At 39.2% G+C, this 27,283-nt stretch overlaps 1 protein-coding gene and 1 pseudogene across 3 annotated transcripts in view; both read right to left on the bottom strand.

Annotated features, from left to right (window-relative positions):
* The window catches only part of HDGFL3 (HDGF like 3), a 75,007-nt gene extending 48,598 nt beyond the window's left edge, over window positions 1-26,409 (bottom strand). The window contains exon 1 of one of the 2 annotated variants that reach the window (XM_079914075.1): window positions 25,885-26,409. In XM_079914075.1, coding sequence (XP_079770201.1) covers window positions 25,885-25,968 — 84 coding nt within the window. In that variant the 5' untranslated portion in view covers window positions 25,969-26,409. The remainder of the gene's footprint in view (window positions 1-25,884) is intronic. The other variant, XM_079914076.1, reaches the window with a different exon arrangement.
* LOC307182645 (low molecular weight phosphotyrosine protein phosphatase-like) lies at window positions 1,589-5,446 on the bottom strand (annotated as a pseudogene). The gene has a single exon. The product of its transcript is annotated as a low molecular weight phosphotyrosine protein phosphatase-like (transcript).
* Window positions 26,410-27,283: the final 874 nt, after the last annotated feature.

The following is a 27,283-nucleotide window of genomic DNA, read 5'->3' as shown; positions in this document are numbered from 1 at the left end:
AATTTTGAAATATCTGTACTGTCTTCTAGAGTTCATGTTGTTAGCAAGCTGACTCTCTCTGAAATATACTTGATGTTTATCATCTCTTCCCTTATATTTGTCTCCAAACACTTCTTTTGCTTTCTAGATATGTTCTTCAAAGTCTGGCTTCTATTTGACTAATTTATTGATTCTGCTTGCTACCTGAGGTGTTTACATACTCTACTCTGGCTATTCTTATTTAATAGTCATTGTTCACATCCTAATGTTCTTTACCGAAAAAAAAAAATTTAAAGAACACAGACTTGTTACAGTACCATAAAGAAAGGCTTTGGACAATCATAAGGCATAGCATAAAAGGACTTTAAAAAAGCCAGCGAGAAAGGGAAGAAACAGCATAAAGCTTGGAAAAAGCAAATACTCTTTGCATACTTTCAAATTTAGTATAGAAGCAATTATCCTGAATGGCTCTGAAAACAGGGACCTATGCCCTAGACTGCTGATATCAAACAAAAGGCAAAATCACAGAAGCTAAGTACAGGTATGATAATCCATGAAGTGCCTCAGAAATTTAACCTATAGCAGCATTAATAATATTCTAAGGATTTAGAACCATCTGCTAAATGTATCCAATTGTAATTTATCTCTTTTTAAGGATAAAGATGTGAAATTAGTTTTGTCTTTCTGCCAAAAGCATCAATTGACCAAAAAAAAAAAAAAAAAGAAAAAAACAAACCCCCCAAAAATGTAATGACTGTGTTCCTGACAGGGTTGCTAAACAAATATTTGATAATAGGAAGTAGACAGTAGGAAGAAACACCAAAAATTCCACAGGATGATTTTCTCAGAGATTCTTTCCTTCAGTTTATGTCTCAGGGATGAAATTCATCACTTGTAAATTTGAATAATTCTACACATAAAACAAAATTAAAGCATATGATAGTCTTAAACTGTGCCTGTTTTTGACAAATAAAGGTGGTAGCTTAGCCAAACCATCTTGACTGCCTCATCTATGCAAAAGCTCATTTAAACATTTAAATAATCACTCACAGGCATTTTCTGAACACTGTATCTCATTTTCCTTGTTCTCAATTATACCCAACTGCCTCATATAAGGCTAGGCCTGGGCAAACTTGTGCTTTGTCTTCATTCTTACCTTTTCATCTTTCTGATAAGATCACAATGACCCCAGGACCTCATATTTCACTGCTCTTGCTTTCCCCACATATGCTGCATATGGATGTCCATAAAAACTCACTGTCCCAGGAATATTTGTTCAGAGTCCTGTTCTTTGCTTATTTTAAAATAAATTACAGGGACTTCCCTGGCGGTCCATTTATTAAGACTTTGCCTTCCAATACAGGGGATGTGGGTTCAATCCCTGGTCTGGGAGCTAAGATCCCACATGCCTCATGGCTAAAAAACCAAAACATAAAACAGAAGCAATACTGCAACAAATTCAATAAAGACTTAAAAATAAATAAACAAATAACAACAAGCACAATGATCAACAGAGTGAAAAGGGAGTCCACATAGTGGGAAAAATATTTGCAAATCATATATCTGATAAGGAGTTAATAATATTTAGAATATATAAAGAACTCTTACAACTCAATAACAAAACCCCCCAAATAACCCAATTAAAAAACGGGCAAGGGCTTCCCTGGTGGCGCAGTGGTTGAGAGTCTGCCTGCTGATGCAGGGGACACAGGTTTGTGCCCCGGTTTGGGAAGATCCCACATGCCACGGAGCAGATGGACCCCGTGAGCCATGGCCGCTGAGCCTGCGTGTCTGGAGCCTGTGCTCCGCAACGGGAGAGGCCACAACAGTGAGAGGCCCGCGTACCGCAAAAAAAAAAAAAAAAAAAAAAAGGGCAAAGGACTTGAAGATATACTTCTCCAAAGATATACAAATGGCCAGTAAAGCACGTGAAAACATTCTCAACATGGATAATCATTAAGGAAACACAAATCAAAACCATGAGATATCACTTCATACCCATTAAAATGGCTACTTTCAAATAAACAAAAACCCAAAAAACAAAAACCCCAGAAAATATAAAGTGTTGGCAAAGATACAGAGAAACTGGAACCCTTGTGCACTGTTGGTGGGAATGTAAAATGGTGCAGTCCCTATGGAAAACATTACGGTATTCCCTAAAAAAAATTAAAAATAGGATTATCATATGACCCAGCAATTCTACTTCTGAGTATATACCCAAAAGAATTAAAGGCAGGGTATAGAAGAGATATGTGTACCCACATATTTATAGCAGCATTATTCACAACAGCTAAAAGGTGGAAGCATTCCGGGTTTTCATCAACGAATGAATGAAGAAAGAAAATGTGGGATATACATGCAGTAAAATATTATTCAGCCTCAAGACGGAAGAAATTCTAATACATGCTACCACGTGGATGAACTTTGAGGACATTATGCTAAGTGAAATATTCCAGTCACAAAAAAGACATGTACTGTATGATTCCACCTATATGAGGTACACAGAGAAGTCAAATTCATAGAGACAGAAAGTAAAATGGTGGCTGACAAGGTTTGGGAGTAGAGGAGAATGGGGAGTTATTGTTTAATGGGTACAGAGTTTCAGTTTTGCAATACGAAAAATTTCTGAAGATGGATGATGGTGATGGTTACACAACAATGTGAATGTACTTAATACCAATGAATTGTCCACTTAAAAATAGTAAATTTTATGTTATGTATATTTTAACACAATTAAAAAGAAAAAATTACAATTAGCACATAAATAGCTCATCCTAAGACTGGTTTTAAACCCTTTTCTTAGCTGAGCCTTAAATTTTCTAAATTAAATAAGGGTTTCTGTCTAACTGTCAAAATAGTTAGAGTAAATTCCGTATTTTCTTTCACTTCTCCCTCTCATCCTACGCAGGTGAGTAAAGAGGGCAATGGATTGTACTGCAGTTCTTCCTACTAACTTGCTCTGTAACTCTGAGAAAGTCACTTGCTCAAGAAGTTTAATGCATTTTAGTTTTCTCATCCCTCCCCTCAAAGTAACAACACTGGAAGTTATCTTAAATCTTATGTCTCAGAAGGTACTACCACTAAACTTTCCATTAACGACTTCAAAACTGACTGCAGGGAGGCAGGAAGCAATAGCACAAAATGTAAAGGAAGGTCCATTCAAGATGCAGTGTTCTCTCTCTATAACAGTTAAATTGTGTTAAGTCCAATTACAAATAATAGGACAATAAATAGTTCTAAAAACTACACTTCAATGTCCTATAACCAAAAAAGGGCTGAAACCCAGCCTTTTTGTAAGGAAATGCCAATAAAAAATGTCTCTATTCTCGTTTTCATGTTCCTTCTGGGTTGGTCAGTTTTATTACTTGTTCATTTAGTCTAGCTGCCTTGTTGATAGGAAAATCTTCTCATCACTTTCTGCACACATCTCACTTTTATTCTTTTCCTTTATGTATCTATGGTTCTCTTTCTTAACCTATCTCAAGCTTTTTCAAGGTAAGGTCATGTCTCATTCATTTTTGTAATGTTAAGTCTATCAAGTCTATCATGGAGACTAACCCAGAGTATATACTCAATGAACACTTAATGGGAATATGATGATGGAACACTAGTGTTACCCAATTCACACAGCCCCGCCTTCACAAGGAAATAACTGGAAATTAAAAAGATGAAAGTTTCAATGACAGAAATTAAGAATGTTACACAACAAACTGTTTAAAACCAGGAAGCATTTCTGCTAACCAAAAAAAGTAGATAAAATCTTGAGGAAGTCTGTTAACAAAGAGTGGAATAGGGGAAAATCTCTCAGGGGTGGTCAAAAAACATTAAGCTACATATATACTGTTTATACAATTTACATCTTAAAACAGGAAAGAAAAGTTATGAGTAAAAGGCTGGATAAAGACACAACAGCCAAATCTATACAAAAATAAAAGCATGTTACAAGTTACAAGTACCATAACTTACAAGCTAAAAAAGTATGAAGTGGTAGAGTGGATCATTATACATATATTTTTTGTAATTTCCCCAGTTTATTTGAAAACCATCTTTTCTGACATATATTCATACAAATTTTAGATCAGTCATCTCCAAGTGTACAGAAATTACCTATATTTGACTATAAACTAACCACTGATAAAAGAATACTTAACATATCAATATTTAAGCATTCCAATATAAAAGGACTTTTTCCAACTTATTATTTTTTTCCCACCTAAGCTGATCTATATTTGACATTCAGGTTAATTATCTGCATGTAAAAGCAGGTGCGGTCCTCAAACTAACCTAAGGTAAACCAGCACACAAGTGTCCTTCTTCCCAGACATAATTACATTTCCAGAGGCAAAGTGGTTCAAATGGGAACAAATAAGCTAACTTCCTTATGAAATAAACTAGACAGACACAAACTAAGGAGTGAAGGTGCTAAAGATAAATCCCACAAATCTTCCTCATTCCTGTCTTGTCAATGCACAAGTGTGCACTGTGAGCGTGTATGAACACTTCTCACCAATATCACTGGACACCAGGCCCTGGCATCAAGAGGTAGTGCAGGGCAGGGGGCCCCGTCCACACAGAGGGAAGATGTAGTGCAGATTCTTGGAAGTGTCGATGGGCTCAGATGCTAATGGGCCTTACAGTGATGTTTTACTTCATTATGTTCTATTTTGTTGCTCTACTATTTTGTTTGTTCCACTATTTTTGTAACTGGGGTGAAGTGGGAGGTTCATCTAGTCTAAGAACATTTACCCCATAAACTGCCTGAATCAAAATTTTTATTTATTCTTCCACCAAACACAACAACTGATTTCCATCTACAATTATTTTTTAAGGTAGGAAACAGTGAGTCAACTGAAGAAAGGGCTGCGGCCTTGGCGAGGGAATGGTGACACTTGTCGCTCCACTGAGAATGCGGGCCTATGGGGACAAGCCTGGGCCACAGCAGGACTGGACCTGGGTCAGTGAACCCTCTCCAGCAAGGCTCTGCAGCACCGCACACACTGGTGGTAGATGGTTTCAAAGTCAGTGTCCTTACCATAATAAGGATCTTCAATAATGAGTTGTTCCTGTGGCTCCTAGCTCCCAAGTGTTCAATTCTCGCTCTGCAGTTTTTAACTTGATTACTTTTTCTATTCACATCTCTCAGGTTGCTTTCATCCATACATAGTATATAATCAAAAGTGGCAAAGACTTCTTTGGTAACCTGCCAGGCAACGTGACTCATGGGGATAACCATGCTTCTTCATGCAAGCCTGCCCCCGATAATCAGGAGGGTTTCCTAGTTCATACGTGGACACTGCTGCACTGTTTATCCTCCAAGTATCTGAAATGTTTTGATCAGTTACAAGTTTCCTGAAAACTGTTTCTGCAATGGGTGATCGACAGATGTTACCCAGACACACGAACAGCACTGACTTGGTCACCTGTATGGCCATCTTCCCGTGCACAGAGAGGCGCCCACTTGGATCATTATATTCTGACAAAAGGTACACTACCCTGGAGTTATAAGTCCTAAACATTTATGTGGCAAGTGAAGCCCTGAAATTTCCTGAATGGTCAAAAATATTGTGAGAGATATGTAGAAATATAATAGATATGGTAGCTATACTTCTGCATCTCTAAATATTGACTGCTACAGAAGCCTTCTTTTTAGGAATACAAAGAGCAGTTTTAAAAAGTTGATCACGGGGACTTCCCTCGTGGTCCAGCGGTTAAGACTCTGCATTCCCAATGCAGGGGGCCTGGGTTCAATCCCTGGTCAGGGAGCTAAAACCTGCATGCTGCAACTAAGACCCAGTGCAGCCAAATAAGTAAACAAATAAATATTTTTTAAAAAGTTGATCACATATTAAAAGAAAACTCAAATTAAAAAATAGTTTAAAAGACTACATACTCTGATAACAAGGTAATCATGCTAAAAAAAGAAATTTAAACATTGTATAAAAATTTTTTTTTTTTTTTTTGCGGTACGCAGGCCTCTCACTGTTGTGGTCTCTCCCGTTGCGGAGCACAGGCTCTGGATACGCAGGCTCAGCGGCCATGGCTCACGGGTCCATCTGCTCCGTGGCATGTGGGATCTTCCCAGACCGGGGCACGAACCCGTGTCCCCTGCATCGGCAGGCAGACTCTCAACCACTGCGCCACCAGGGAAGCCCTGTATAAAAACTTTTAACCAATGATAATTTCTAAAATTATCTCCTAAACATCTCTTAGGCCAAAAAAGAAAAGAAAATCACAATTAAAATCTATGTTGAAAATGATTATAAAACACCAATTATCCAAATCTACATGTTGAAGCCAAATCTGACCTTAGGAAAACTAGCTTTAAAAATTTTCATTTTCAAAAAAAATTTCAAAGAAATTTCATGACTTTTGAAATAGAAGCAAAGAAAAGTAGTGAAGATGAAATCAGAAATTCATGATGTAGGGGAAAAAAAATAGGAGAACTGATTAACCAAAAAAAAAAAAAAAAAAGGGAGAAATAAAAACCAAGAGCTAGAGTTTTGGTGAAAAAATGACAATAAAGCTGACACACCTTTGGCAAATCTAAATACAAAATTTTTTTAAAATATATAAAATTAGTAATGAGATGTAACTATAGTGACTGAGACTAAAAATTATAGTAGAATGATATATATATATATAAAATCTACACTAGAAGGTTTACTATATCTATGAAATAGACACTTTTCTAGGAAAATAAAAATGGTAGAATTGACTCAAGAAGAGTGTAATATGTGAATAAACCAATAACCATGAAATTGATTTAAAAGATGCCCGAAAAAACCCTCAAAAAGTTTCCAGGCCTGAAGTGGCTTTAAGGTCTTTCAAGTCTTGGAAATAGACTTGCTTGCTTAACAGAAATTATTTTAGGGACTTCCCTGGTGGCGCAGTGGTTAAGAATCCGCCTGCCAACACAGGGGACACGGGTTTGAACCCTGGTCCGGAAAGATCCCACATGCTGCAGAGCAGCTAAGCCCATGTGCCACAATTACTGAGCCCGCATGCTGCAACTACTGAAGCCCGTGTGCCTAGAGCCCGTGCTCTGCAACAAGAGAACCCACCGCAATGAGAAGCCCGCACACTGCGACAAAGAGTAGCCCCCGCTCGCCACAACTAGAGAAAGCGCACATGTAGCAGTGAGGACCCAATGCAGCCAAAAATAAATAAACAAAAATAATTTTTTTAAAAATAGAAATTATTTTAGGGCATCTAAAACTTGGAAAGCTTACCACACATTTTACCAAATCAGCAAAGCTGCGAAAGAAATCAGACAAAAGACTTACTACAACAGACAGAACTGAAAGGAGAATAGGCAATTCAACAATAATAGATGGAGACTTCAATACCTCACTCTAAATAACGGATAGAACAACTAAACTAGACAGAAGATCAAAAAGGAAACAGAACACACTATAAACTAACTAGACCTAACAGACATCTATAGAACACTTCACTGAATAGCAGCAGAATACGCATTCTTCTCAAGTGTACATGGAGTGTTCTCCAGAATAGAACATACATTAGGTCATAAAACATGCTTCAATGAATTTAAAAGGACTGAAGTCATACAAAGTATGTCCTCTGACCACAAGGTAATGAAATTAGACATTACTAATAAAAGGAAATTTGGGAAATTCACAAATATATAGAAATTAGCACACTACTAAATACACAATTGGCAAAGGAAAAATCACAAGGAAAATTAAAATTACTTGTAGATGAATGAAAACATAAACATAATATACCAACACTTATGGGATGCAGTGAAAGCAATGTTTAGAGAGAAATTTATAGCTATGTACACCTATATTAAAAAGGAAGATCACGGGGCTTCCCTGGTGGCGCAGTGGTTGAGAATCTGTCTGCCAATGCAGGGGACATGGGTTCGAGCCATGGTCTGGGAAGATCCCACATGCCGCGGAGCAACTGGGCCCGTGAACCACAACTACTGAGCCTGTGCGTCCGGAGCCTGTGCTCCGCAACAAGAGAGGCCGCGATAGTGAGAGGCCAGCGCACCGCGATGAGGAGTGGCCCCCGCTCGCCGCAACTAGAGAAAGCCCTCACACAGAAACGAAGACCCAACACAGCCAAAAATAAATAAATTAATAAATAAAATTTAAACTGTTGATTCATTCATGTAATTTAAAGAAAAAAAAAAGGAAGATCACAAATCAATAACCTAACCTTCTACCTTCAGAAACTGGAAAAAGAATAGCACCAACTTAAAGCAAATAAAAGGAAGAAAAAAATACAGATTAGAGTGGAAATAAGTAAAACAGACAATAGAAAAATACAGGAAATCAATGACACCAAAAGTTAGTTCTTTGACAAGATCAATAAAATTGACAAATCTTAGGCTAGAATGACTAAGAAAAAAGAGAGAAGATTCAAATTACTAAAATCAGGAATGAAAAGAGAACATTACTACTGACCTTACAGAAATAAAAAAGACTATCAGGGAATAGTATGGGTAACTGTATGCCAACAAATTAGATAACCTAGATAAAATGAACAAATTCCTAGGAAGGCACAAACTATTGAAACCCACTGAAGAAGAAACAGAAAATGTGAGTAGAGCTATAATAGGAGATTGAATTATAAAAAAATACCATAAATAATTTAAAAAAAACTACCACAAAGAATCTAAAAAAGCGCAACTCATAGAAACAAGAGTAGAATGATGGTTGCTAGGGACTGGAGGGTAGGGGAAATTGGGAGATGTTGGTCAAAGGATACAAACTTCCAGTTATATAAGATGAATAAGTTTTGGGGATCTAACATACAGCATGGTGATTATAATTAACAATACTGTATAGACTTGAAAGTTGCTGAGAGTAAATCTTAAAAGTTCTCACTACAAAAGAAATGGTAATTATGTGAGGTGACTGAAGTGCTAACTAACCCTACTAGCGTAATCACTTTATTATGTGTAAGTGTATCAAATCAACACATTGTACACCTTAAATTTACACAATATTTCATGTCAGTTAAATCTCAATAAAGCTGTTTAAAATAAAAAAAAACACCCACAAAGAAAAGCTCAGCTCCAGATAGCTTCACTGGTGAATCATACCAAACATTTAAAGAATTAATACCAATCCTTCACAAACTCTTTCAAAAAACAGAAGAGGAGGGAACACTCCCCAACTCATTTTTTGAGGACTGTATTACTCTGATACCAGGATCCCAGAAACAGACATCACAAGAAAACAGAACTATAGATCAGTATCACTTATGACTACAGATGCAAAAATCTACAACAAAAATATAGATCTTCCTCAACTTATGATGGAGTTACATCCCAATAAACCCATCATAAACTGAAATTATCATTAAGACAGAAATGCATTTAATACACCTAACATACGGAGTATCATAGCTTAGCCTAGCCTACTTTAAATGTGCTCAGAACACTTAACATACAGTTGGGCAAAACGATCTAACACAAAGCCTATTTTATAATAAATGTTGAGCATCTCATGTAATTTATGGAATACCATTCTGAAAGTGAAATACAGAATGGTTGTATGGATACAGAATGGTTCTAAGTGTACTGGCTGTTTACCCTAGTGACAGTGTGGCTGACTGGGAGCTACGGCTCACTGCCACTGCCCAGCATCAGGAGAAAGTATCTTACTGCATATCGCTAGCCTGAGAAAAGATCAAAATTCAAAACTTGAAGTGTGGTTTCTACTGAATGTGTATCACTTTTGTACCATCATGAAGTCGAAAAATTATAAGTTCAACCGTCATGTGTCAGGGATTCTACTTCTTATTAGCAAACAGAATCCAGCAACGTATAAAAAGAATTATGCACCATGACCAAGAAGTTTTATTCCAAGAATGTGAGATTGGTTTAACACACAAAAATCAATCAATATAATACACCATATTAATAGAACAAAAGACAAAACATCACATGGTTATCTCAATAGATGTGGGAAAAGCATCTGACAAAATCCAACATCCTTCCATGATAAAAACATTCAACAAACTAGGAATACAAGGAAACACCCTCAACCTGATAAAGGGCATCTATGAAAAACCCACAGCTAACGTCATACTTAATTGTGGAAGACTAAAATTTCCTGCATAAGATAAGGAACAAGACAAGGATGTCCACTTTGACCACTTCTATTCAACATTGTACTGGAGGTTCTAGTCAAGGTCATTAGGCTATATGAAATGTAAAATGGTATAACAGTTTTGGAAAAGAGGCTGGGAATTTCTCAAAGGGTTAAACAAAGAGTTACCATGTGACCCAGCAATTCCATTCCTAAGTACATACCCAAGAGACTGAAAACATTAAATCCACATAAAAAATTGTACACATATGTTCATCGCAGCATTATTTATAACAGCCCAAAGTGGAAATGACCCAAATACCCATCAACTGATGAACAGATAAACAAAATGTGGAGTACCTATGGAATGTTATTCAGACATTAAAAGGAATAAACTACTGGGACTGCCCTGGTGGCACAGTCGTTGGGGATCCGTGCTCCCAATGCAGGAGGCCTGGGTTTGATCTCTCATCGGGGAAGTGGATCCTACACGCATGCCGCAACTAAGAATTCGCATGCCACAACTAAGGAGCTAGCAAGCCGCAACTAAGGGGCACACCTGCTGCAACTAAGACCTGGCACAACCAAATAAATAAATGAATATTAAATAAACAATAAATAAAAGGGATAAACTACTGATACATGCTACAACATGGATAAACTTTGAAAATATTATGTTAAATTAAAGAAGCCAGACATAATTGGCCATATATTCTTTTTTTAAAAATAAATTTATTTGGGCTTCCCTGGTGGCGCAGTGGTTGAGGGTCCGCCTGCCGATGCAGGGGACACGGGTTCGTGCCGTGGAGTGGCTGGGCCAGTGAGCCATGGCCGCTGAGCCTGCATGTCCGGAGCCTGTACTCCGTAACGGGAGAGGCCACAGCAGTGAGAGGCCCGTGTACTGCAAAAAAAATAATAAAATTTATTTATTTATTTATTTATGGATGGCTATGTTTGGTCTTCATTGCTGTGCGCGGGCTTTCTCTAGTTGTGGCGAGCAGGGGCTACTCTTCATTGCAGTGCGCAGGCTTCTCACTGCAGTGGCTTCTCTTGCTGTGGAGCATGGGTTCTAGGTGCGTGGGCTTCAGTAACTGTGGCACGTGGGCTCAGTAGTTGTGGCATGCGGGCTCTAGAGCGCAGGCTCAGTAGTTGTGGTGCATGGGCTTAGTTGCTCCATGGCATGTGGGATCTTCCCGGACCAGGGCTCGAACCTGTGTGGTTAAGAATCCACCTGCCAGTGCACCACCAGGGAAGTCCACCACCAGGGAAGTCCAATTGGCCATATATTCTATGATACCTCCAAATGAAATATCCAGAATAAGCAAATTCTTAGAAACAAAGTAAATTAGTGATTGTCATGGATTGGGGGTAAGGATGGATGATGACAGACTGCTTAATGGGTATGCATTTCCTTTTGGGGTGATAAAAATGTTCTAGAATTAGCAATCGTTTTACGGCATTGTGAATATAATAAAAACTACTGAACTGTATAACTTAAACAGGTGAATTTTATGTTACCTAAATTATATCTCAAAAAAAGAGAAATGTATGTACAATAGTCCCCCATTATCTGCAGTTTCATTTTCTGTGGTTTCAGTTACCTGTGATCAACCATGGTCCAAAAATATTTAATGGAAAATTCCAGAAATAAACAATTCATAAGTTTTAAATTGCACGTCATTCTCAGTAGTGTTAGGAAATCTCAAGCCATCCTGGAGTGGGACATGAATTATCCCTTGGTCCAGCATATCCTACCTGTTAATAACTTAGTAGCTATCTCAGTTATCAGATCAACTGTTGCAGTATTGCAGTGCTTGTGTTCAAGTAGCCTTGATTTTACTTAATGAGGGCTGCAAAGCGTAAGAGTAGTGATGCTGGCAATTTGCATATGCCAAAGAGAAGCTGTGAAGTGCTTTCATTAAGTGAAAAGGTGAAAGTTCTCGACTTAATAAGGAGAGAAAAAATACCATTTGTTGAAGTTGCTAAGATCTACTGTATGAAAGAATATTCTATTCATGAAATTGTGAAGGAAAAAGAAATTCATGCTAGTTTTGCTGTTGCACTCCAAACTGCAAAAGTTATGGCCATAGTGCATTATAAGTGTTTAGTTAAGATGGAAAAGGCATTAAATTTATACAATAAGGTATTTTGAGAGAGACCACATCCACGTAACTTTTATTAGTGTATTGATATAACTGTTTTATTTTATTATTTATTTAATATTTTACCATGCCTAATTTATAAATTAAACTCTATCATGGGTACATAGGTATAGGAAAAAAACGTATACACAGGGCTCAGTATTATCTGCAATTTCAGGCATCCACTGGGGGTACTGTAATGTATCCCCATGGATAAGGGGGGGTTACTGTACTGAAACAAAGTAAGGTGTATTCCAGGTATACAAGTACAATTTAATATTTAAAATATATAATTAATAACAAGGCCAAAAGAGAAAACTTACAAAACTATTACAATTTGACAAAATTTAACTTTGACAAAATTTAACTTCCATTCTTGATAATTCTTAGAAGAATAAGAATAAAAGAATACATCAATGGAAAACAGTATGGGGGTTCCTTAAAAAACTAAAAATAGAGTTGCCACATGATCCTGCAATCCCATTCCTGGGCATATATCTAGAGAAAACTGTAATTCAAAAAGATACATACGGGCTTCCCTGGTGGCGCAGTGGTTGAGAGTCCGCCTGCCGATGCAGGGGACACGGGTTCGTGCCCCGGTCTGGGAAGATCCCACATGCCGCGGAGCGGCTGGGCCCGTAAGCCATGGCAGCTGAGCCTGCGCGTCCGGAGCCTGTGCTCCGCAACAGGAGAGGCCACAACAGTGAGAGGCCCGCGTACCGGGAAAAAGAAAAAAAAAAAAGATACATGCACCCCAATGTTCACTGCAGCACTATTTACAATAGCCAAAACATAGAAACAACCTAAATGCCCATTGACAGATGAATGGATAAAGAAGATGTGGTATATATAGAGAATGAAGCATTACTCAGCCATAAAATGGAATGAAATAATGCCATTTGCAGCAACATGGATGGACCTAGAGATTATCATGCTCAGTAAGTCATCATGCTAAGCAAGTCAGATAAAATACCATATGATATCACTTATATGTGTAATTTAAAATATGACACATGAACTTACCTACAACACAGAAACAGACTCACAGTCCTAGAGAACAGACTTGTGGTTGCCAAGGGGGAGGGGGGCTAGGGAGGGATGGATTGGGAGTTTGAGGTTAGCAGATGCAAATTATTGTACATAGAATGGATAAACAACAAGGTCCTACACAGGGAACTATATTCAATATCCTGTGATAAACCATAATGGAAAAGAATATGAAAAAGTATGTATATATAGGTATAACTGAATCACTTTGCTGTATAGTAATTAACACATTATAAATCAACTATACTTCAATAAAATGAATTTTAAAAGAAGGAATATATCAACATGATGTGGACCCCAGCTGTCATAAAATTTTATCATGTTCTGAAATGTGCACAAATATAACAGTACTATTATAACAATACATTATAAAACCAAGATAAATTTATATATTATTAAGTAGAAATAAAATGACACCAAAAAATCTAAATTAATAATTTAATGTCATACTGTTTTGTTGGAATTACATCCTGTTTACAACATGAATACGCCTCAGGTTCTTTTGTGTTTAGCACTCTTACGCTGCCCTGGGCTGTATAATGAATCAAATTTCACAGTATTTTTCTCTATCAGAACTACCACCAGGCCTCCATTTGCACAGCCCATCTTGACATCATTAGGTGATCAATAAGATGTTAGAGGCAAAGAATAAGGAGCATCTAGGATAATTTGAGGTCTTTGTTTTTGGGGGTGACTGGCTAAATAGTAATCTTTAAGTAAAACAGGAATACTTGGGTTGGGAGGGGTGGCTAGATTACTTTTGATGATGAATTTGCGGTACCTGAGGGACAGCTAGATGGAGCTGTCTAGTAGGTAAACGGATGTATGGATTTGAAGCTCACAATAGTTAAGTCTGGGCCTGAAACAGAAATTTAGAAGAATGGTGGCTTGAAGCCAAAGAAGAACCTGTACAGGTATGGTTAGAGAAGCAGAAGAATCTTTCAAAAGAAACATAGGAGGGAAGTCAAGAGAAGAGAATTTTTTAATAGCAGTGTTAATTTCCACAGAGGCAACAATTAGGATTGAAATGAATTCTATTAATTGGCAGGTGATGGTGACTTCTGGGAGAGGGGTGAGAAAGAGACAGTAAGGTCAGTTATTTAAAGAAGCATGGCTACCAAGGAAAGCAGAGAGAGCAGTGCCTGGAAGATAGGAGAGATTATTCTTTCTAGTCTGTAGAGAGAAAGTCAGTGGAGGGGAAGAGGCTGATGACTTCAAGTCTATGAGAACAAAACTTTGTTTAGGTTACCTCTCTACCCCCAGCATCTATGAGGGTGTTAGTGTTTGGGACATAGCAAACACTCAAAAATATCAATATTTGCTGAATGTTGAATGAAGAAAGGAAAAGGGTGGGGTCAAGCAAGAAGGGGAGGGTCTTAGTAAGGAGGATGGGGAAGAGGCGATGGAGAGGGAAAAAAACATTTTTTGATCATCCGTTAAACTTCAGATTCTTAAAAAAAAAAAAAAACAAAAAACCCCACAAAACTTCAGATTCTTTATGTTTAAAATCCTTGAAATAACCCTGAAAAGAAGGCATTATTGTCTCCATTTTACAGTCCATCAAAGCCAAGAGATTAGGTACCCAAGGTCATTCATCTGTTGAGGGATAGAGACAGCAGACACGGCTTTATCTGCACATAAAGCTCCTGCTCTTCCATTGCACCTTGAAAATGAACATATAAAATATGAAAGTAAAATAATTTGCTGAAAATAAGGGGAAAGAGGTTGAGTTGGAAGAGGGTAGTAAAAATATCTACTAACACCTGAGGAGGATAGACAAGGAACTGACCCAGGTCAAGTAAAAGGAGTGATGAGCAGTGCTGAGGACCTAACGAAATTAATCCTGGAGCAGCCCCAGTCTGCATGCCTTTGTGATTATGTCTAGTTGGTCTCAGCAGGAGTTTGTAGGGTGAATGCATGAAAGTGTGCATGGGGTGAGAGCAGTTCAAGTAATCATGTAGGTCTAATTTGGACAAGGAAGGAGTGAAGCCAGGAGGTAGCTGGGATACCCAGAGGAAATGAAGAGGTCACAGTAGTTGGATTTTACAATACTGAATGAGAAGCAATTTTAGTGGCGCAAAGGAGGGGTCTTCAATCACCATCATCTCTATTTCACTTCAACAAACTTCTCTACCGCCCGCTCTTGCTGAGCTGCCCTACTTCTGTAATTTGCTTTTATGACAATATTAAAAACAAGGGACACATTTGTTCTGGGTTACCTGATCCCTTGTAGTTAAATAAATATTTGCCCCAGACAAGGAGCTTATTAAAAATGAACAATGGAGACCATCAAATTTCATAACTCTATCAAAGGCTCTGTCCTTCACCCGCCACCCCACCTAGCACTAGACAGGGCCAGTGAACAACAGCAGTGACAAAAAGCTGAGCGGAAAACCACGAGAGTTCTTGAATACCTGACTTAACACAAAGATTAACCTAACCCTTTTGTTTCCAGATACTTCTACTTAGTATAGTGGGGCTATTTTCCAATAGAAGTGTACTTATTTTGTGTGAGTCAGTCAGCCAGATGTGAGATATAAAACTGTGCTTACTATAACTTTTCAGAAATATATCTTTTTCAGAAATTGAAGTGTCTTACTATCATCAATATTAGATTGTCTCTTCTAAGATTGCTGTTATCTAAATAGTAGCAAGGAAATCTTTTTGATTGGACAAAAGTGATTGTAAAGAAAATACAGAACCATTAGAAATGTGGTAGTCCCATGACTTTACATCCACCTCAGAGGGTACCACAAACCTACCCCACCTATAGGTTTTCTGGACTTAACAAAAGCCCATATCAATCCCAGTCATAGATAGCCTGATACCTCTACAGTCTAGTCTCAAAAACCCAAGAAAACCCCAGAACCTCAATATTATCAGCCAGGGAACACTAGATAGTCAGTGTTTATCACTAACTAGTTAGCAAATGTATGAAGCTTATTACCCTCAACAAGCCATATGTATGAAACTATAATTAGCTTCATAGAGAAAGCTAAGAAAGTAGTAGGTATATTTGCAGTTCAAAGAATAGAAGGAAAATGAGAGTAGAAATATTTGATCTGTATACCTTTGGAGATCAAGTAAAACAATGGCCAGCGTGGTTAAGTGTCCTAACATAACTTTCATTTCTTATGTTCATGTGTCCTCCATGTAGGACTATGGCTACAGCAGAATAAAAAGCTCAGGACTATTAACTCATCTCAAAAATCCAACTACTGTTCTATATAAACATATATAACTCACATAGATTAATTTCCCTTTGGCCTAACAGACCAGACCAGACCAGTACTTTTCAAACTACAGGTAGTGAAATTGATTTTGTGGGTTACAACCTGATTTTATACAAAATGAAATATAAAAACATCAGGATGCATCACATATAGTATGATGTGGTGAAAGTCTTTTTCTAGTGTGTGTGTATGAAATTAATATTTATTTCCTATTGTCAGTTACAGCCAAAAAAAGTCTGAAAGCCACTAGACTAGACTGCAACAGAATCAATCAGCAACCATGACTCATTTCCAAGGTCTAAATACTTTTTCAAAATTATTGACTTAATCCTCATGTAGCAGTCCAGTGAAGGAGATAAGAACAGTTATGCCTTGTTTGAAAATAGCTGGTCTCATTTTGAAAGTCAAACAGAAGTCTTGAGGGAATTAATTTTCAATCCATTTAACATATGCTAACTCCAAAAAAAAAATGAACTGAGAATTCATAACACTGCTCCCTCTAAATATGCATTTCCTCCAAAATTAAAGATGCCATTAGTACAAAAGTCTACTTCAGTGACAAAAAGGAAGAAAAGCTCTAAAGGCATGGGTTTATTTTTTGACATTTTTCCCTACATAAAAGTTTTTCAATCTCTGTGAAACTCATTTTTATATTTGCTAACCAGTACTGAACCTAAATGAACCCATCACTTACAACAACTCTCGTCTTAAACATATTTTGATAGAAACTAAGAAGTTACTAATATGTTAGTAAGAACTACCCAGTCCACTTTTGGAGAGCCTTCGAGACTCTATAATCAGGCTTAGGGAATCCACTCAGAGCTTGAGTTTCAGTGATCAAGTGGGAGGAGTAGTTGATTCATAGGCACCATTTAACTGCCAACGAAGTCCAGCTTAGTTTGCCCCCAAATCCTGAAGCTATGTGGACCCTCTAGAGATGGCTCATCACACTCATAAATCTGGAGGGGTAATATTAATGGGAAGTCCCTACAACTCCCAGAGCCTAAAGCCAACTCACTATTATAAAGTCACAAGGAAACTGCTGAAAGACACACTTGCCAAACCACAAAAACATTTACTGAGACTTTACTAGGTCCGGTGTTTCTAGGAGGTTAATTATTAGGTACTTAATTAGCAAACACTTTCTTCATGTATATTTTCACATTTGATTACTAGGAAAAAGGGTGAGACTAAGAATTATCACTCTCCCTGTTTTACAAAGAGATTGTAATAAAAAAAAGATGCCCAAACCTAACAAACCAAGAGAGTGGTAGAATGAGGTGCTTATCTTTTAACTCCTGGTCTAGTTGTCTTTCCGGACATGGCAGGAAGTCTTGCTCAGAAATCTGGAGGATGTCACTCTAAATGTCTGAGCTCACCAATCATTGGATTATTTCACTCTTTTTAACCTCTAGGTGGCTCTCTGTGACCCTACAGATGGTACTTACCTGACTGACTACAGCAAATTCTTATCAAGTAAGAAGATATAGTAGAAAAATTCAATTACTACCTCCATTTTAATCAGCTGAAAGGAGATTACATATACAAATGGCAGTGATATACTGTACATAGAAAAATGCTGTTACAGAGATTGGGAATGCAGTAAACTGGCAAGAAGTTACACAGGCTAGTAGTAGTAGTTCTTATGATTTAGCTTCTAGGCTCTACTGAACCAGTAACTCTCATAACTACCCTACTTGATGTTCAAAGTAGATGTGTTCTCTCACACATAAAGGTTTTAGAACTTACACTAAGTCAACATCATGCTACTCATTCAGAATTGATTTTAATGCACAGCTAATACTTATTTTTATATTGCCCTGTGTCAAAGGACTTTCAAAGAGATATAGACTAAAGATAATATAATAAATGTTACAATAGTAAATGTTCTCTGACTGAAGATTTCCAGCTTCACAGAAACTTGTAGCCCTACAAACACACATACATGTATGTTCTTTTTACATACTGCCAAATGCTTCTTTAGTCCTTTACCTAATCTGATATCACATTTCTTATGTTCTTGTGGCATTCTTAATAGTCGGGGATTAAGACAATTAAGTTGTCTTTAGGTGAATTTCTTAAGCTAAGTCTTGGTTCTCTTATGGGGATATCTACCTCATAGTAGTGTTATTATATATACTCATTCTAACTTGATAATCAAGACACATATACATTATTGATAGAATGTCATATATGATACATATATTCTGCCTAACTTGTAACCAAAGAAATTAATTCTATTAAATATTTGTGCTTATTAAATTGAGAAAGATTTTTAAAAGTTTGAATCATCCACTTTTAATGAATATGTGAGAAAACAAGTATTCTCTTATTCTGGTAGTGGGTAAGATAAGATAGTTAAATCTTTGTAATACAAAGCTTTAAAACATGCACATGCCCCTTGACTCAGAAATATAATTTCCAGAGACTTGTCCTATGGAAATAACAATTAAGCCAAAAGAATGTTTCTCAGAGTATTCTTTTATAGTATAAAACTGGAAATAAAATAAATGTCTTATAATAGCAAGTAGTTATAATTTATAAAAATAAGTCCACGCCATAAATTACCAGATGGCTATTACAAATAATGTTATAAAAACATATTCATTGCCATTGAAAGTCTTCTAAAGATACAGTGTTTAGTGGGGAAAAAAGGTTGCAAAATGTATATATATTACAAAAATTATGTACCTAAACATATAGGTGGATATTCATGATGCTTGTAATTATGTCTAGGATGTTAATCTTTCTACAGTGACATTATTACTTGTGTAATAACTGTAACTCTGTTACACAGCTGAAATTAATATATAACACGAAGGTCAGTCCATTCTCTCTTTTAAATAAGCATAGTTTAAACAGTTTACAGTATGAGCAAATTGTTTTCGGTGCAAGGAACACTACTGACTGTTAAGGATCCTATATAGTCAGTACTTCTGTGGTGAAGGAGCAATTAAAAAAAATCTAATTAGTTACAGACATTTTAATAAAATAGATTAAAGATGAATTATTAGAAAATTAAAATTAAAAGGCATACAAACCTCAATTTTAAATCAGATTCACAAACAAAAAGTTACTCTATCAAATTGCTAAAAAAATTTCTAAACTCTTGTTCTCAATTTCTATATCTATCTTGTCACTGACAGGTAACAGTCCACAGACCATGCTTTCAGTACTGCTTGAAATGATTAAGAAATCTTTTTGCAGTGGACTAACAACCGTATTAAGTGGACTATATTTTGATCAGACATCTGGAGGCTCTTCTGCAATAGAAGATATTTCTCTAATAAACAGGAATATTTGGGCTCTTGCTCTACTATACTTATTAGTCTATAATGTTTTTCTAATGCTAATAGACATTTTCAACAGTCATATATCATTTTAAACCATCATTTTCCAAAAGAATCAAACACAACCTCATATAGTGGAATTAAGAGAATTAATATTCTTCAAATCATGGGGCAACAAGTAGTCATTAGGGCATTTCAAAGGGGATATGCCACATACACAGATGCACCTGGCTGACGGAAAATGTAAATGTTGGTATTGAGTTTAAGTTGCCTGTTTGCTCCCAGGGTTAAGCTGAAGAAAATGAGACAGTTTGCCAGTCTCAAACTGGCAATGTGAATATAGTCTCTTGGAGAAAGGTTGAGTGAGCCTGTGCCACTCTACCTGAGGAATGAACCAATGATGCATTTCTGTGGACTCGGGACAAAGTAATAAAGATTATAAACATCTTACTTTATGTCGAGATTAAAAAGAATTTAAGTGTCAACTGATTCTCTGAAAATATGTAGCCTGGTCTGCAGAAATAAAGGTTCACAGTCTAGCAGTTTACTGTCAAAGGCAAAAAAAAAAAAAGGAAAGTGCTATGGGTCAGAAACTGAGGATTCCCAACCAGTATTTACATTAATAGAGGATAGGGAAACACTTTATTCAATTACAATGTTTTTAAATTGCTGCAAATTTAATCTGTTGGTAGAAAAACGAAAAAATACACCTAGTACAGTGCCTTACATACGGTAGGTACTCAATAAAAGTTCAATAAGAGTTCAGATCTTTGAACTGTCATAGAGGGGTAAGTCAAATGCTTTATTCTTAAGTTTTAACAAGTGAGAGGTGGAGAGCTAGATCAAAAATATGATGAGCAATGAATGATTTAGCATGAAAGGAATAGAAAGACTCTAGTAGAGTTAAGCAAAAGACAGAGGCAGAATCCCGAACTACAAAGAAGCCTCAAGAGAAAGCTGTGAAGTAGTAAATGAAGCTTCTAAAATAGTCAAAGGAAGATGCAACTTTGTAGGACTGAAGCCTTAAAGGAAAAAATTTCTCGCTGAAAGCTAAGAATGGTGAAATTGAATCCATGAAGAAACTTGGAGTATTAGATTCTTCTTTTTCCCCACCTCATACAAAGTGTGTGTTTTTAAAATTGAGGCATTATATACGCAAATTGAAGCATTATATACATAATAGTACATAAATCCCCAAGTGCAAGCCTGATAAATTTTTACATACGTACAAACCCACATCAAGATACAGAACATTTCCAGTGCCTCCTACCAGTCAGTAACCCCCCCACCACCTCCACCTACCACAAACTGGTCACCATTGATCAGCTTTGCCTGTTTTTGAACATCATGGGATCATACAGAATGTACTGTCTTGTGTCTGGCTTTTTTTTCACTCAACCTTGTATTTTTGAGATTTATCCATATTTTTGTGGGCATCAGTAGTCTGCCCCTTTTTATTGCTGGGTAGTACTCCACTATACAAACATACTACAAATTTGCTTATCCATTCTAGCATTGATGGACATCTGGGTTGTTTCAGTCTTCTGCTATTATGGATAAAGCCGCCATATATGAGCATTACTGTACAAGTCTTTTGGTGGACATAAACACTCATTCTCTTGGGTATATGCCTAGAACAGACTGCCAAGTCACAAGGCAGGCATGTGTTTAACTACAGTAGATCAGGCCAGTTTTCTAAAGTGGTTATATCGATTTACTCTCCTATTAACGATGCTTGAGAGTTCTCATATAAAGTTGTATTTTCAAAAGCTCTTTAACTGAAACACAAGGGCTTTAAGACTTTGGTTTTTGTATTGTTTTTTGTTTTTCCATTTTTTAGAGTAGGGGTAACATAAGCAGAGTGTTCACACCTCGGGGGATACACAAGATGATTTTAGGGGGTCTGTGAAGAAAATAGTACAACTTCTATCTTAGTTTCTTATTCTTTCGCCTAAAAAGTAAATTTTACTAATATCCAATACATCAATTAACACTAGTGTGCTTATTTACATAATTATATTTATTCACTTTAGGCATACTGTGACTTATTGCCATTTGTGTGTGCCTGGTTGAGTAGAATTATGGAACATCTACTTCTAACAGAATTCTCGCTAAATGAACAAGTGGCTAAAGGAGTCCTACAAAGATGACACTAATAATGTAAGCACAAGCAAACAAGGAAATGGCTAAGCTGACAGTTCTATTCTATAATATCTCTTTAAAAGATAAAAACTGTGACAATCTAGTCAGATCTCACAAGGAGGCAAAAAAATTCCAAAAATTAGTACTTTTTAAAATATAAACTTAATCTAGTACTATTAATGACATTTTGCCAATAAGAATTTTAAAACATAAAATATCATCTATATCATCTGTCATCCCTATTAGTTTTTTTGTATTTATCTTATAATATATATAATAGTACAAAGTACATGTAGATGTAATTTTAAAGTAAATTTACACATATTAGAGATGCATGCTCTATTTTTCTTTTTTCTTTACCAACAAGGTACACAATCAAAAGCCTTCAGAGGGACTTCCCTGGTGGTTCAGTGGTAAAGAATCCACCTTCCAATGTAGGGGACTCGGGTTCGATCCCTGGTCAGGGAACTAAGATCCCACGTGCCATGGGGCAACTAGGCCTGCACACACGCCACAACTGGAGAGAAGAACTAGAGAGAAGCCCGCATGCCACAGTGAAAGATCCTGCATGCCGCAACTAAGACCCTATGCGGCCAAAAATAAATAAAATATTTTTTTAAAATTAAAAAAAAAAAGCTTCGGAGACTCTTGTTTTAGCATAAGTATTTTTTAGTATTAAGCTAGTTAATCCTTAGGCATAAATGAACTTCTAATTTTTAAAGTCATATACAGCAAGTATACTCCATTAGAAACAGCCAGTTGCTATTTAATGTTAAAATAATATATCTGAAAAGGGAGAAGGACAAGAATCAACTGGGAAGAGGCATAAGGGAACTTTCTTGGGTACTGGTACTGTTCTGTCCCAGTAGGGGCTAGCATTACACCAGTGTATATACATTTGTCAACTCACTGAATGGTACATTTAAGGTAAGTGCGTTTCAGTCTATGTAAATTTTACCTCAAAAGGAAAAAAAAGAATCTATTAAAAATATTGATCTCTAGTTAATGAAATACATTCTGGAGTGTCTAGGAGTAAATTATCTGCAACTTACTTTGAAATGCATTAAAAAAAGATGGACTGCTGTATGGATAGAGGGATGGATATGTGAACAAATAGGTGATATAGACAGTATAACAAAATGTTAAGTGCAGAATCTAGGTGGTAGATATATGGCTGTTCACTATACAATTTTTAAAATTCTCTATATGTTTGAAATTTTTCATGATAAAATGCTGGACAAATAACAAATCTATGTAATAGCTGAAAATTTTAAATAGTGTAGTGATACAGGGGAAAAATTAGAAATTCAAAAAGCAAAAAAGATAGGAGCATTCAAGTACTGCTGCTTAGTGCTTTTACATACACTAAATCTGTGAGGTGAGAATTATCCCTATTTTACAGACTAGTAAACTGAAACTTAGATTACAGAACACACCCTGGGCACAGAGTGTGAAGCTCAGCCAAAAGCTGAAACCAACCTGATCAAATTTACTAGATGTCTGAATCCTCTAGGCTCACATTCCTCACAAGGGGATTCCTAGGACCAAAACAAATGTCTTCTTTACAGCAGAGAAGTCACTTCTCCATGCCACGTGGCCCAGCTCTGACCATCAGAAAGCTCCTCCCCATAGCCTGAAGAAATGTTTCCTCCATGTTCTCCCTCCTATGTTTCATTCCTTATGGCCATATATTGATAGAATCCCAACATGGCTGGCCTTCATATCAAGGGATAATATTTGAAATTTAAATAAGTAGGATTCCCTCCCCATACTTGATAATATCATCATCTACAAAGCTATAGCTAGGTGTAAAGTGGGGATACTATCTCACAGAATTGGGATGAAAATAAAACGAGAACACTGACACATTCAACTGTAACAAAGAGTAGGGACTCAAATATCTTTCTTCTTTTTCTAACCTTTACCTTTCTTTGGAAATTACAACATGCCACTCACTATAAAATATTTTTTAAAAATTAGAGAGACTTAGGGCCTTCCCTTGAGGAGCTCGCGTTAAATGTGAACAGACACACATTTTTCCCCCTGTATTTACTGTATCTTATCTAACAATGTAATTGATTTTATTTCCTCATTCTATTTTCCATTTTGCCTTGGTTTGGAATTATAACTCCTAGGAATTTTATGTACAATCAAATACACAACTATGACTACTTCTGCAGCACTTTTTTGTTTCAAAATTACTACAGGTGGCCAACATATGCAAGCAACATGTTAATGAAATTTTAAGTCTATTTTCTTTTTGACCCTCAGGAGGTATTTTTCAGAGGTAAGATTAAAGAAAGCCATTGTGTTACAAGAAAATGACCAACTGGTGATGCTAACTTTCAATTCACTTTTAACTATGTATAAACATATGCGCCCTATAGCTGTTTATTTCTTACTTGATGAATATACTCAAGGGGTTCCCTAAAGGACTCCTAAAGTAACAAATCTTGCCCCAAAACATTATGGCACTGTAGTAGGAAAAATAACCCATTATTCCACCATGAAAACTTTGCCTTACTTAAGGAAAACCTACAGTTCAGATGTGGAGAAAAGTTATTTGCACAGCCTAACGAAATCTGAATAAGACTGTTTTTTCCCCTTGACATCTGAGGTTGTTAGTGTTGGAAGGAATCCTAGAGATGATCATTTTACAGTTGCAGAAATGGATATTCAGACAGTTGAGATGATTAGCCCATAACAGAGCCCAGACCAGATGCCAGGGTCCCCCAATTCCTGACCCAGTGTTCTTTCCATTTTACAATCATGACAAACTAAAAACAAAAAAAGTGATTATGTCCATCCATTACTTCAACTTCACTAAATTTCAGTCTGGCCACCCATGATGTCACTTCCTTTTGTGAATGGGTGTATTTGGGGGAGGGGAGAATCTCAGTACCTTCACTTGCATATAATACAACATATTTAGAGCCTGCACTCATATTTATGCCACTATTTCCCATGTCTACTTCTATTCCTCAAGTTTACTAACATAATCTTCAACATGCTTTGACCCTCCTTTTCACTGTTTCTTATTTCAAGCAATTAAGTGCCAACTGTTATAAAATAAAAGTAAAAGGGATTTATTTTAAGACACAAAGCACACATGTTAGCAAAGGACCTAATAAAATTTAATGTTATGTATTACACGCAGATGCTTTCTAGAGAAAGAGCCCAGCGAAAACCCTGCTACACAGAAAGAGAGCGCTATTGTGGACTGTTGTGGGAGGCCGAGGATAAGGTCTGGGATCTGACCTAAAACAAACATGGAGGTGAAAAGGCACGAGGAGCTTACAGGACACACCAGCCAGTGCCAAGCTGCAAGCTCCCGGCTATTTGGTGTCGGTTTAAAAGAACCATGGGCACCAAGGATGCACGTACCCCAGGACAAGGATAGGGCTGGCGGGGCACCTGGAATCGCGCTCCGGGAAAACTCAACAAGTCTGGAAGGCGAAGGATGCAACGAGAGACGGATGAATGACTGCCAAGAGGCTCCTGCTGGCTCTGAATGACCACTACCCCTTTCCAGGATTTGCGCCGCGGGCACCCGCCGGCTCTCCGACAGCCATTTGCACTACGCTCCCCTACGTACCCCGACGTTCGCCCAGGACCGCGGTGTCTACCAACGACCCTGCCCGGAGCGATGGCTCCACTCCAGGCCCGCTCCCCGGCGGCGCGGGCTCCCGGTCACCACCGGCTTTCCGGGAGGAAAGCAGCGGCGGGCCTGCCGGGGCCGGAGCCGCCTTCGAAAGTGGGCGGAAGGATGGCGGCCCTCGCGGGGTGCGGGCGCGGCCCGGAACCCTCGCCTCCGGCGCGGCCCCGTCCTCCCTGCGCAGCGCCGCCCGCGCCCTCAGCCCCGGCCGCAGTCGGCCACTCGCGGCGGGCTCCGCGCTCCGGGCTGAGGCGATGGGGAAAGGGGGCGGGCGCGCCATCATGAAGGGGAAAATGGTGGGCGGGCGGGCCCGCGCGCGGCCGCCGTACTCACCCGGGCCGGCCAGTGCGGGTAGCCCTTCATCTTGGCGAAGACCAGGTCGCCCGCCTTGTACTCGCGGGGCCGCGGACGCGCCATCCCGGCCGCTCCCCTTCCTGGTCGTCCTTGGGCGCCGCGAAGATGCCGGGAGGCCGCCCCCCCGCGGGCCAACAGACTGCGCCGCGCTCCCCGCGGGCCTCGAGCCGGGCGGGCGGGCGGACGAGCGGCCGCTCCGACGAAGGGAAGCGGCGAGGCGGCAGCTGGGGCGAGGGGTGGGCGGGGGGCGCAGCAGGCCCGGCAAATCACCGCCCGGCAGCGGGGGAGGGGAGCCCCCGGCCGCTCGGCTCTCCCCGCGCTGAGGTTCCCCGCCGCCGCCGCCGCGCGCTGCTCACAGGCGCCGCGTCGCCTGCCTCATGCCGCCGCCGCCGCCGCCGCCGGCGGCCTTTTTCCTGGGCTCCCGGGCGCGACGCGAGCACCGGGCCTCGCGCCTCCTCCGAATTCCTCCTCGGGCAGCGACCGCAAACACGATCTTATTATTGTTCTCGCGCGCGCTCAACATCCCCCCCCACCACCACCACTTCCCGCTCCCCACCCCTCCCCTCCAGGGCCGGCCGGTTAATTCCTAGGTACACGGCCGGCTTTCGCGCAGAAACCGAGCGCGCCAGCCCGGCTGCTCGGCGGGCGGGCGATGGGTGCGTCTTCCCCCAGCACCGAAGCCCGCGCCGGGCGGGCGGGAGCGCCTACTCCAGAGGCCGCCCGCCGCCCGCTCTCTTTTGTTCTTGGCCCGGAGCTGCCAGCCGCAGCCCAGCCAATCACCACCTGGCCGCCCCCCTCCCCACCAGTCCGCGCCACATCGGGGGCGCTCCCACCGGCGTCCCCAGTCCCACGGCCACCTCCTGCTGACTGGTCTCCCTCCCGGCTCCCCGCCGCGGGCCGCTTCTGCGAGTGCTCTTGGGTGAGTGGGGCACAAAGGCGCTCCAGGCCGGGGGCCGGCCGCGCGAGGGGACCCGCTGCCCAGAGCATCAGGCTGCTGGAAGAAGCACCGCTCTGGAGTCAGCGACCTTGTTGGGGTCTCACCCTAGGCCTGCCCTTCACAATGCGGTGTGACCCACCCAGGGCAAGCTGACCAGAGTCACCGGAGGTTATCTCATTTGCCAAGGGGGACAGTCGGGATTCGAACACGGATCTCCATAACTCCAAAGTCCGGAAGCGGTTATGCTTTTCCATGCGTGGGCCTTATAGGCCTGTAGTTTTGTGAAAGGGACTTATTCTGGCAGGTCACTCATTTCCAGTCCTGGCAACATTTTGGACAAAGTTTTTTTGAATCTCCCCAATGAATGCTGCCTCTCTCATCATTCTGAAGCTCATCTTTAAGAGATCAGCTGACGCAGCTCCTGAGCGTAACGGACTTTCT

Source organism: Stenella coeruleoalba (genome assembly GCF_951394435.1).
Source record: "Stenella coeruleoalba genome assembly, chromosome: 2".
Lineage (NCBI taxonomy): Eukaryota > Metazoa > Chordata > Mammalia > Artiodactyla > Delphinidae > Stenella > Stenella coeruleoalba.
This window is presented reverse-complemented; position numbering and strand designations above follow the sequence as displayed.